The sequence below is a fragment of the Manis pentadactyla genome, chromosome 7 (assembly GCF_030020395.1).
Source record: "Manis pentadactyla isolate mManPen7 chromosome 7, mManPen7.hap1, whole genome shotgun sequence".
Taxonomy (NCBI): Eukaryota; Metazoa; Chordata; class Mammalia; order Pholidota; family Manidae; genus Manis; species Manis pentadactyla.
This window is the reverse complement of record NC_080025.1, coordinates 133,943,072-133,956,483: the sequence shown is the minus strand read 5'-3', so window position 1 is coordinate 133,956,483 and position 13,412 is coordinate 133,943,072. Positions and strand designations below refer to the sequence as shown.

Genomic DNA, 13,412 nt, shown 5'->3' with positions numbered 1-13,412 from the left:
ACATAGCTAAAGTGACACGATCTTTGAAGGACAGAATTTCTTATAGAATTCAAGTCTTTGTCTCCAAGTCTAATTCTCTTCCCATTTTCTAAGGCTTCGAATATCAACTCTTTTCTGTGGGCTTTGATTTTTCTCTATTTTCATGTAGATTGGATGACAACATATTTTCTCTATCCATTAAATTGTAAATGTCATTTTACATTTTGAGATAAGATTCCTTGAAGTTTCCCAATAAGCAACTAAAGAATCCAAACTGTATATTCACACCATGTAAAGAAGGGAGTCACGTAAGTGGGACTGACCCAGCACTCTGAGATGATGATTTTATTACTAAAGCTACTGGGCATTTTCCCGAATGTGTTCATTACAATAAAGCTTCTTTGATGGGAGCTTGTAATTTAAAGAAAATGCCATTCCTTCTTTCCTCCCTTTCTTAAAAATTTTTGATAGCTTGCTGTATATAAAGATCTCTGTTAACATTGTAGAGAGCAGGGAAAATAAACATGTCATAAGCAGAGAAATAATCTGTTTTCAACATCTTTTTTTTTGAGTTGCTGAGTGATCTTCATATTGTAATGATGGTGACCCTAAGACTGTCACTGGGGAGGGCCTGCAGTGGTCCTTGGTAGTGAGGTTTGATTTGCCCTGACCCTCACCCACTCTCTGAGTCTGGTCTCCTATAGCGTAACGAGGGTTGGGGACCATGGAATGGAGCAAAGCCAATATAATTGGCTCTGTGCTTTTGACCACCAGAGCACTGCATGCTAACTAATGCCAAATATATTTTATCTTGAGTCATTATATAAAATGCATTTATTAAGTCATTATAAGCTTTTTTCCTTAGGGCATTTAGAAACTTGTAGGTGATCCCTGCCTTTAAGGAGTGGATAGTCCAGTTAAAATACTGCCCGTTCCTGTTCCACTTTCTGTGTAAATTAGTAATGATGGGGACTTCGGAGGTCATCTAATGTTACATCCTACTTCACTAAATAGAAAACAGCTCAAGGAAGCTTAAGTGAATTTTCTGAGGACATCTTATTTGTTAATGATACCAAAGGGGTAAATGGGAAAAATAGTTCAAACAACATTAACTGTAAGTTCTAGAGTGGATCAAACTGAAAGTGCTGTGGAATTTGAGAGGCAAGCAGTGACTTGGGAGCACTAAGGAAATGGTGCCAGGGAAGGGGCTAAAGTTGAAGGTGGACATTACTTAGTCCTGCAGGGGAGAGAAAGCTGGAGTAATCTGCTTTGTTTTCTCTACTGTGGCAAATTCCTGTTCATCCTTTAAAGCTCAGTAGCCCCTTTCTGAACCATTTCTGTAAATTAATCACACTGTCCACTAGGCTCCCATAACCATTGGTTCATACCTGTATTATGTGAATTGCATCGTAAGTGCTCTGCGTGTACTGCTAAGATAGAGGCTCTATAATGCCAGGGGCTGCACCTTGGAACTTATGATTTCTAGTACATGGCATATGGTAGTGGAAAAATAATTGTATAAGCAGTGTGAATGGAAGAGTAGATGTGTTGGAAATGACTCATTCTGAGCACAATATGATGAATAGAGCATGCATATTAAGTTTTTAAGAATGGGACTAAAGATTAGAATGAGCCTATGGAGCAATGTCTTAAAACTTGGCTGAGGATTTTGGATTTATTCAGTCGAAAGTCATTTTTTGCTGTTTAAAGTTCTTAATTTTCAAAAAATTTTTTAAACAAAGGAGTAATAATATGATGGAAGCATCTTTAAGAAAGGTTAATTTGAATATATTGAGAATATATGCAAGTAAGGAAACATTCACATAACTTAGGCATAAATTGGATAAACGAGTAGATTCATGGATGGACAGATTCATGAGTGGATGGATGGTGAATGGATAGATGGACTGAAGGATGGAAATGTGGATGGGTAGATAGATGCACAGAGGGATGAATGGAATACATAAAGTACATAAAGGGAAGTAAATTATCATGGTTTTATAGCAGATTATCTGGACAGTGGCTTTGTTATTGATGGTATTCAGGAAAGGGAAGAATTATTTTGGAGAGAGGTTAGGACATATTTGAAGAATTGAGATGACAGTAACATATTCATATAAAAAATGCCCAGTTACTAGAGACAGAAGACTTGATTGACTTCACTCTGATTTTACACATTTTGGCTTGTGAATGTGCTGCTCAAATGATGTTCACTTCCGGAATAGCTAGGATTCTCAGAAGTATGCCTAACCAAATCAAAATGAATGTTACATAACTTCACATTTCTATATACTTCCTCTATAAAATAGGATTCTTTACTAAGCCTAATTCAAAGAACACTGTTTCTAACAAAGTGAAATGTTGAGAAAGCTGTAAAGAAATCCAAACACCTTATGTACACAGTTGAAATCGTGTAAATGGACCTTGGGCTGCGTAGTGTATTTAGGGTTCCATCTTCAGTCTGAGGAAGCAGAGCCTGATCCCACGACGTAGGGAAGAGTTATGGTCGGAGATGACCCGGCTCCTCCGGTAGGGCTGGCCCGCTCCCAAGCCACGGCGGTAATGCGCCCTTTACATGGTAGATGAGGGTAGGTTTAGCTTATAATGGGGAGGCAGAGGATGAATAAGTGACCCTCATTTAACATAATTAGAGCGAGTTTCTCCCATTCCTCGCTCCCTTGAATCTTGTTTCCTCCGTACTTTCCCCCCATCCTTTCTTCCTTGGACCTAAATGAGCCAGAGTTGAGACAAAGTGGCAAAGAAGGACAGAGGGTAGCAGTGAAAACAAGGCAAGTGAACCCAGGAAGGCGAAGCTACGGGCCAAACCCCTTCACACCTGGAGTTTCTCCTTCTGGAGTTTCCTGTGCTCAAACCTTATGCGATATATTCTGTTCAGAGAGGGGAGACCACTCGCTATTACTTACGGACAAGTTCAGAGAATGGTAACATAACCTCTGTATTTACTGACATCCTCAGGTATAAGAACCTTTGAAACAGCCATTCATCAGAATTCTTACTTGGAAATTTTCAGTTTCAGGCAATTTCAGTCCAAAGTTAGTGTTCAGTTCTAGGTAAATGCTATTTGAGCTTGTGACTCTTACTCCCTTGCCAGAGTCCAGTGGGGCAATTTTTGTGTAAATAAAAAACACGAGACAGTTGTTAAAAATGCTGTGCCCTATAAAACCCGATGCAGTGGGTCTGGGGTGAGGCCCAGAAATGCCCACATTCAGTAAGCCTGTCGGGTGGGTCTGTGGCAGGCAGCTTGTGGAGCACACTTAGAGAAAGGTCCTTAGAGTCGTTTCAGGGTGCGTCTGAGGCCTGCGCAGGAAACACAGCAGGGGAGAATTTGAGAGGAGAATTTGTTCCGGAAACAGCCTCTCAGCTTGCCCTTATGATGTCCAAGGCGGCTCCTCTCCGAGCTGAAGCAGTGGTTCTCAGGCCTGGCTGGACATCAGCGTAAGCTGCGCAGCTTTTAGAAGATGGTGGTGTCTTCCCGACACAATACGAATAACTAAGAACCTGGAGGGCCGGACTCCTTCCCGCTAGAACCCTCCTGTTTGTTTTCTCATGTAGCTAATGTTAAGAACCACAGATCTTTTTTTCTCAAGCGCTAATGTGCGTGTATGAATCACTTGGGAAATCCTGTTAGAATGCAGATTCTGAATGAGTGACGGGGTCGGGGTGAGGTGGGGGGCCGAGATCCTGCTTTCCTAACAAGCTGTTAGGAGAGAGCTGCCCAGATGATAAGAAAGGGCTGAATAAAAATTAGTGGAAGAGGTTAAGAAATATTTCAAACTGGTTCCAAACAATCCCAAGGATTGTAACTGTTGGTTCTGCCCAGAGACCACGCTTGGATTAGCAAGGGCTTATTACTGCGCTCAAAACAGAAATACTTTGTGTTGTTAAATCCTGATTTTTGCCGTTTAATCATTTATTTACTTTGTTTATCTGCTTCTAGATATAAAACACTGCCCTTTCCTCCTGAAAGCATGGGCTTCAAACCGTTTTAAACTTGCTTAGGCTTCTGTTCTACAAATAACTAGACTATATCGCCATCTCCTGGTGAGAAAAATGCTCACAGCTTTAAAAAAAATTCAGCATTTTATTTGTGTGGAAAATTTCCAATACCTTCAGAAATATATTGGGATGAAACATTTGGGACTGCCCTATATCCTTCTTTTAAACAATCATTTCTTTTACACAGATGCGTCATAATAACTGTCCCTGTTTTTCCAACATTTAAGGTGGAAATGATGCTGGGTATTTCGGGAGAATTAGAAGTGGGCACACTACAGTTATTGTTGGATCTGAATTGTTTTGAGGAAACAGGCCCTGGAGTCAGGGACCACAATATCAACTTTGAGCATCTCCTGCTGTGGAAAAGAGGTAGTATGTGGGAGAAAAGGTTTATTCCTGCACAGTCCCCACCTCTGTGTGGAGAGACCTGAGGACTTGAGGAATGAGCCCTTGTCTTACATATTTATCTCAGCTCTAACTTCAGAATTTATCATTTTTCTTGGATACCCCCAGCTAATATCTTTCTGAGTCGTACAGACCCTTTTGGTATCGGCAGAGGTTTCCTGCTTTTATCTCTCCCACATGCTCTCTCATGACTTCATCTTCCAGTGACATAGATTATAAACTGAGGGTTAAGCGGGTGCTCTAATCACTGGAGCGATTCTAGCTAGCCAGTCCTGAGAGTTGAGGGTCTGGTCGCTGCCTCCTCACACTGTTCAGTGTGAAATCCCAGGGTTGAGATGTGGCATGAATTGGATCCCTGGACCAGAACTCCCAGGGACCTTATCAGAAGGAAAGGGTGTCCAATGTATGGACAGACTCATGCTGACTGAATTCACATCATGTATGTGGCCAGGCTCCACCCGACTAGGGCTGCCCCTCCTAAATTAGGGGCTTAGTCAGCCAAGGCAGAGAGAAGGAGATAAAAACTTCAAATATTTGAGCACCCATACTGTTTCTAAACACTTAGACAAACAACCTCAGTGAAGATGTTATTTTCTGTGATGCTCAGCCTGAGCATAAATTAAGAATCATTATGTTTAGATTAAATTTTAGGTTCCTAGTGCTTGGAATAAACTGACAGAGGTGCAGCCAGTAGCTGACAGCACATGTCAAAATCCAGTCTCAAAATCTTCTTGTTAAGCCAGCCTCGACGGATGGAACTCAAACAACCCAATAACGAAGCCATGGGAAGTCCCTTTTTCCGAGTCATAATATTGGTGGGCATGTGGGGGCAGCTCTCTCACTCTACTCAGTTGCTATAACAGAATACTATAGCCTAATAACAAACTTCTCACAGTTCTGGAGGCTGGGGAGTCCAAGGTCAAGACACCAGCTGACTTGGTGCCCCATGAGAACTGCTCCTGGTTCACAGAGAGTCGTCATGTCATCCTTAGTGTCCTCACATGTGGAAGGGGTGAGGAGCTCTCTGGGGTCTTTTATGAAGGCATGAGTTCCATCATGAGGGCTGAAACCTCAGGACCTAATCACGTCCCAAAGTCCCCACTTCCAAATACACACTGGGGATTAGGTTTCAAACATATGGATTTGGAGGAATACAAACTTTCAGTCTGTAGCTTCTTTGATAGGTCTAGGGCCTGTACATCTAGCTTCTGAGTTTGGAGCTAGACTGATTAAACAAAATGTCCGTCCAGCTTCCCTGATTAAACCATTTCAGTGGCTCTTTATTTCCTGTAAAATGAAGCCCATGTTCTTCAGCTCGCATGATGTAATCTACAACTTGCTAGGGCCCTTTTGTCTCCCACCACTCCTGCCTCGCAGTTCAAAGACTGAATGCAATGTAGATTTTCCATGACATGTCTTGCTGTTTCACACATCTTGTGGCTTTATTGGAAAATTTCTTCCTCTACTCCATGAGGAGGGAAATGGGATTATCTCTACACATGTTTGAAGGTACAGTTCAGGTGCCAGACATAGGGTGCCTTCACCTAATCCTGAAACCTGGGCTTAGAGTGTCTTTCCTGGCCACTTATACTTGTCCACGGCACCTCTGCCCTAGCGTTTACTAATGTAATTTATTTTGCTTTGGTCTTCGGAGCTCCTGAGTGTACACATGGGTATGGATGAGGAGCCTAATATGTGTTAATTAAGTAAATTAGGTATCCTTGGGATTGTTTGGAACCAGTTTGAAATATTTCTTAACCTCTTCCACTAATTTTTATTCAGCCCTTTCTTATCATCTGGGCAGCTCTCTCCATGATCACAGTAATACCTGCAGCATAAACCAAGGCTTGCTTAGTAACAACTCAATGTTTCAGACTACGCAAGAGTTATAATGCTTGAATGAAGGCTGATATCCTGTTTGAAGAGACCCATTCTTTAATGGGTTTTCCATTCTCCCAAATCATTTTATTTTCTTCTATGCATATCATGTAGAACTTGCTCCAGAGAGTGAATTTTTTTTCTGTTTTGTCCATCTCTCTCTTCCCCCACCTCCAACTGCCTAGCACACAGTAGGTAAATAGATGAATCTTGTTCCTTTCCCTCTAGAACAATCTACTTATTTTCTGGGATGTTGTTCTCTCCTGCTCTCCAACACCGGGAGCTGGAAAATAGTTTTATCACTCTGTAAGAAATACCCACTCTCACAGTATCTTCAAAAGCTCTGATCAAAGAGGTATTACATCTACAGCCAGATGTAAGAGAACCCTCTCCAGAGTGGGTTGGAATTGATGTGTGAGCCAGTTTTTCATTTATAGAAAATGAAAATTCTCTTGCACAACGGTGGTAGCGTTTGCATTTGGCATATAGCATGCAAGGACTGTGAGAGTATTTGGGACTTCTTAGTGAGTAATAGTTGTATAAATGACTGAGCAGATTTAATCCTGCCAGTGAGAAAGAAGTAAATTACTCTTGTCTTGGTGAATTAGTATTTATCAAATTTATTCTATTGAATAAATTACCTCTATTAAAGCCCTCAAGTAGCTTATCCTAGAGGTAACAGCAAGTTAATAGAATTGACTTCAATGTATTAGACCTTTTCTCTCTACCCACCAGCACTGATTTCAAGCAGTGTAATACTTTTTACTCACCATTTTTCCTTATGAATATATTTGAGAAAGATTACTTTTAAAGGAAGTAATTATATCATATTTGAAACATAAACTCTGATAAGGTAGCCATGTGACTATGTAAGTTATTTGTGCACCACTCCAGAGGGCATTATTCCAATGGCTACAGTATAAATGGCGCCTCCCAGAGGTGTACAGTGCAAAACTTGTCAGCCTTAATTAATACCCCTTCCTCAAAAGGGCAAATGTAGAAAATCAGGTGTTCCAACTAACACACATTGAAAATGAGCAAAAACAAAATGGTGGGTTTGCTCAAACCTCTTGGAGAAATTTTATTTGAAGGAAAACAACCTCTAAGTGCTTTTTATTATTTTTTTGAAAGGTTTTAACTAGTATTGTATGCATAAGAGGAGAAGCTGAAATTGAGATGTGTGCTCTGCCATTGCCAAAGGTGGGAAAAAGTAATTAACATTAACAATTCATATTGCTCTCAGAATCTAAAAGTGAAAAATTAATTTGCTAGCAAGTCAGTTGGAAATTTTTTATAAATTTGTTGGCCATTGAAATGACTCTGGGGTTACCTATTAAACATAAAAGATTACTTGAGATAATCCCCAACTAACTTGATAGCAAGGCTAGGCATGGGAAGAAAGAGAATGATCCAGTATTTTGTTAGTATTAATGAGTTTAAATCTATGTCTGTATTTTATAGGAAGCACAGTATGTCATTTGGTGAAACTGCAGGATTAGTTGTAATAATTAAGGATAGAATGTTATTCCTAAATTTATAGCAAGCACATGATAAAGCAGAACTTTTAAATTACAGGTTTGGATGAGACGGGAACAAAAGACCTGCATTGGCCTCTACAACAACTGGCATAGCAATTTGATAATTATGAACTACACTTTAGCCCTCACCCCCTCAAGTGTAATTAAATGAATAGATTAACAAGAGGCAAAAGAGAAAGGGACTAACTTTTACAAAGACCTATTTTGTGCCACATACTGCGTTAGATGCGAAACGCTTGCTGATGCATTTAATTCTCATAATCACCCTGGCAAGTAGATGTTGTCCTCCTATTTTATATGAATTTCTCCAAGATTATAAATGCTCACAATCATCCAGTTAGAACACTCAAGTTCTGACTCAAATACCATGTTATTTCTACTGTACTAGGATGACTCTGAAATAGAGCATAGTAGATATCGAAAATTTGGAATATTTTAAGAAAGAGCCATCATGATATCTAACAAAGGAACCATAGTTATAAGCAACAAATGCTGTCCTATTCATCAAATATTATTTGCTATGGTGGATAATAATCTGAAGTCAGTTACCCTTCTCAGTTGTAAAGCTCTTCTGATATACTCTTAATGAAAAGATCCTTCTTCATTTCTTCTTTGCCCAATTCACTTGAAGAACTGATCTCCAGAACTGCCTTGTGTTTCCCATGATGATCATCTCTGTACATGTCATAATTATTTAAGACACCTCAAAAATGTTCACGTGAGAGAGAAATGTTTGACTTGGACAAACAGACACAGACTTGGGAATTGCAAAATGTCAAAGTAGGATTTGATACCACTGACTTGTTACATACATATAGGCAACTTCTCTGTGTAAGTAATGAGGAGCCTATAATAGTTCTGCTTTGGTTACAAAAAGATTATCTTGATAAAATCAAACTTAGCTAATACTGTCTACATTTCAAATTATGCAAAGATAGTAGTAATCTGCACACTAAAATAAAAACCAGTATTAAATTGCATAGGCTGACTAATAACTTCCCTGTTATTTTCATATGTTAAGTAATGATGGTAAATTAACAGATACTATTCATTGAGCACTTACTGCATACCAAGCACTGTGATGTGCTCCTGAACCATTGCATTTAATCCTTGCAACAAGTTTGTGAGCGAGGCTTTCTTATCTCCATGTTACAGAGAGGGAAGCTGAGCTTAAGGAATCTGAGAAACTTGCCCAGATCACACAGGTTGGACAGAAGTCTTATCTAGATATTCAACCTATGTATAAATGTTGATGGCCAAAGTTCATGATTTTAACAACTTCCGTATGCCATTTATAATTGGATGCTGTTTTAGATAACAGGATTTACTAATTTTTAAATGAGCAGCTAATATTTGGAAATTTCTTCCTGTTATTGTCCTTTTATATTTCCTTCCAGGGAACCAAAGTCCTGCAGATGTTCATGTGGTACCTGAATCCACGGCAGGTCTTTGATCTTTCCCAGGAAGGCCCCAAAGATGCGTAAGTCTGGAAAGACCTTCCATGGTCTGTACTCTTCTAGGCAATGGAGAAGGACTGTCTGCTGTGGAGTCAAGCTTCATTATTTGATTAGCTTGTGAAATATTTTGACCATCTCTCATCTACTGTCTCGGCCCTACTCCCCTCCCTTTGAAATTTCATCTGCTATTCCTCCTCCTATTCATCCTTGGGCTAATTCTTTTCCAAACCATCTTCCTGGTCATTAACTCAGTGAATCCTTCAAGCGCATTTGCTGCCTATGTACATGAAACTGCAAAAGATTAACAAGTCTGTGCATTGAGAAAGGGTCTGTCATTTTTCTATTTATGCACGTACAACTTGGGAGAGGTACGTTAGTGGGAATGTGACTGTACCTTTGTGGAGAGTGCCCATATTTGTAAATGAATATGTTCATGTATTGGAATTAAGGGTCATGTGGGCGTATCTATATCCATTTGAGAGAGATTGAGTAGAACTGTTCATTCTATACCAGAAAGGGGGATATATTTTAATTCCTGCTCAATCCCCTTCCTGAGCTTCTCAGAAACTTAATTGTGTTTTTGTTAAAGTGTTGAAAACAAAGTTTAGGTATAGGTGATGTGTATCCTGTATTTTCCCCTTAATGGAGGGCACATGGTGGCAAAGAGTAGGACATTTCTGCTGCTGTCTGATTCCCTTTTAAAAATCCATCTGTATTAAAATAGTTTGGACTATCATTAGACTATGACTTGCACTAACATTAGAATTTAAGGGGTACTAATTAATTGTAAATAAGTAACAATATCACAGGCAAAGAAAAGCAACTCTGTGAATGTAGAGAAATAATATTCCTATATGAAATGGATAAATTATATATTTTAAGCATTCAGGAGAACATTAAATACAAAATTAATTTTTGCTCTCAGTCCCTTATTCTATGAACTTCTTTGCCACTAGGGTTTGCTAGAAGACTTCTATATTTTCTCTGTTTTTGAATGTACTAAGGCATATCTGTTACCCTGTTTTTTGCCCTTTTAGATGCTTTTCTAAAAATTTTATCACTTTAGTTATTCAACTTTAGGTAGCCACTTCATAGATCATCAGAAAGAACATGGCAGGGCAGGAAATATTTTCAGAAAAACAATTTCATTTAAATTGGTGATGTTTTCTAGAGCAGAGCCATTAATAGCTTCACTGAAGCCAAGTTTTTAGCAGGGGCAGGATCACTGCATTTTCTCAAGTTTCAACAGGAACAATGAAATCTGATTTTATGCAGGCAAATTCAAAATAAAGAGAAATTAGTAAGTCTTCCTTCTTTGGGCTGAGGAGCACAAATGTTGATTGGAGTGTAAGTGCGTGAGTTCAGAGACAGATGAAACCCGGGTGCGGCAGAAATGCTGGAGGGGCATCCTTCCCCTGTCCCTGAAAAGGGTGCTAGGATTAACCATGGGAAGTCTAGGTTTGGAAAAATAAATAGATCCAGGAAAAACCAGTAAAATAAGGAAGAGATATGTAAGGACTATTGATTGCTAATTAACCATGATTTTTCTTTGAGAGAAGGACTCTGGGAAAAGCAAGGAAGTCAAAACTCACTAGGAAAGTAATGTGGGTTGACACACCCATAGGAATTATGGGAAATAAAGCTCTAGGACATCTGAAAATCCCATTCCAACTCTGGCTATTTAAAAATTATTTTTGCTGCCAAACTCTGATGCCGTTGTTGGAGTCAGTTGTCTTATGATGACTTGGTAACAAGTTTTGATGGTTCTGTGATTTTCATGATTATGCATTTTCTGCAGTGGATCCCACCTACCCCTTTGCTGTGTGTTTTCTCTCTACTATGCCCAGGGACGTGCTCTTCTCTTCACTTTCTCTTCTGTTTCCTCTGCAGGCTTGAGCTGTATAGGAAAGTACCAAATCTGCGAATTCTCGCCTGTGGTGGGGACGGAACGGTAGGTCCTTGAAAGAGAATCCAGTTCTCTGCAGTATTTTTCCATCTTGAGTTTTTCCTATGACAGTCCTCTTTGTTTTCCCCTCACCGTCTTTCCAGTCCCCTAACACAGCCCTGTGGGTTAGAAGGGACTTTGTTATTATCTTCATGGAGTCATGCCTGATTTTTCTAAATTATGTTTCATGCCCTTAACTATATCCCTTCCCATTCTACAAGGTAAGGATGTGGTCAGATCATTAGAATGAAGATTATAGATGACTAAATCCTTTTAAATGTACAAACTCATTTATTTCCATTTTTTCTTAATAACTGGTCACAATTATCAAAAAGTATGTGGACACAATTAAATTGTTGCTTTTTTTTTTTAACTAATGGAAATAAAACCTGGAATACTAACATTGGTTTGCCTTAAAGATCATTCAATAGTATTCGTTTTTGAAGAAAAGATGGAATTGGGCTGCAGTTTAGTATTATGTTTGTATTGCCCTCTGTTTCATCTCTTTCTCCATATCCCCTCTACATATGTTGGTATATTTAGCAAAGGCCAAGAATCAGGACATTTAGATTCTACTGTCCAGTGCCTTTTTCTTATGTATCTGGAATCCACTATCAGGGGACCTAGGATTTTACTATGAAGCTATTCTTGGCTTTTCTCTCATCCCCTAATTAGAATGTTTTATTCTCAAAGGTAGCAGCAAAATCTAATTTTCTCTTCATAGCACATGAGCACCTAATGTGGCTTTGAATGTGCATTAGACACTAATAATGCAACTGGAAAGAAATGGAACAGGGGTTCCACTGGTCCCTTAAGATAGTCTCTGCAGAGGAAAACATTTTTCAGTTGGGAAAATTCTATTTACCATTCTTCAAGGTTTGTAATACTCATTATTAGTCTATAAATTCATTATAAAGTCTTGGAGCAAAGAAACCAAACCTATTTCATTTTGTTTAACCCAGTGTTTTCCAAAATTATTTGACCATGGAATTTTTCCCCCAACAATACCAATGAAATTTTGATCAATTGCAGTGTTCTAGGGAGATATATTTTTAGGGATGTGTATGTATGTATGTATGTATGTATGTATGTATACTTAATAAACAGACTTAATTTAATTGAGAATTAATTTAATTCTCACACGCACACATGTACTGTCTTCTTCCTACCTCAGCCTTCCCCTAGATTAGTTATTTTAAATAAAAGGATAAACTCACTATGACTCTTAACTGAAATTATCTTTGTTATTTTTAGAATCTCCTTCTCTTCCTATATGACTTCAGCATCCCACTCACATCTTTTCTCTCCTAAATCTCAGTGGCAACAACAGACAAGTCGAGGATGTGCCTAATGTCCTGAATATTATCTAGTTCTTCTCTTAGGTGACCATGACCTCACATCCACACCATTGTTCCTTCTCCATTTCCCACCTGCTCCATCTCGGTTTCTCGAGGCTTCATCACTGATTGGGTGCTCCGCCTTCTGAACCTCCCGTCATCTGCGAAGTCTCCCATCACCTCTCTCCCCTCTTGCTTCCTCCTTTCCTCTATTCAGACGTATGTGTAGGAAGCACTGTTCTAGATTATGTGGCTTTGAGGCAGTCTCTGCAGTTAGATAAGTATTTGAAAACATGAGATTTCAAAACATAAATGGCAAAGAGAAGAGAGAAGACAACCCAGTCCAGACACTTGAAAACACCTAGAATCATGGAGGCCAAGACAAAGTTAAAAGGAAAATGAGAAAAATAGAAGGACCACTGGTAGTCTATTCTGTCAAATCAACCAATCAAGGTGTTTCAAGAAAGAGGCAATGGTTGTATCCTTAAGGAGGGGCTAGAGAATTATCATTGAATTTGGAGACTAGGATTTGACTGGCAAATTCAAATTCAATTAGCATGTCTGAGACAAAACCCAGAATAATAAGTAAGTGAGACTTGGTACATCCCCAATGAATCCTAGCACCCAGCCCACTTTACAGTGTTGAATGTCTGTGAATACACTCTGGGGCCACTCGTATCACCTTGACACCTAGACTACCTGGTCCTCCAACTTTTCTGATCTGGTCTTTTCAAGCATCTCTTCTTTAAATGTACCACAATTAGTAATCCACAAGGTAAAGTATTACTTTAATGTTCTAGGTACTTTTTCCTCTCAGGGACCTTATCTATGGTCCAAACTTCAGTGTTCATGTGCT

The 13,412-nt window shown here is 39.2% G+C and overlaps 1 protein-coding gene across 10 annotated transcripts in view; it reads left to right on the top strand.

Annotated features, from left to right (window-relative positions):
• The window catches only part of DGKI (diacylglycerol kinase iota), a 395,960-nt gene that overhangs the window by 213,217 nt on the left and 169,331 nt on the right, over positions 1-13,412 (top strand). For all 10 annotated transcript variants that reach the window (XR_008998562.1, XM_057504799.1, XM_057504796.1 and 7 more), the window contains 2 exons: positions 9,215-9,297; positions 11,165-11,225. Coding sequence is in view for 9 of the 10 variants with exons in the window: in XM_057504799.1 (XP_057360782.1) it covers positions 9,215-9,297; positions 11,165-11,225 (144 nt within the window). In the remaining variant the exon portion in view is untranslated. The remainder of the gene's footprint in view (positions 1-9,214; positions 9,298-11,164; positions 11,226-13,412) is intronic.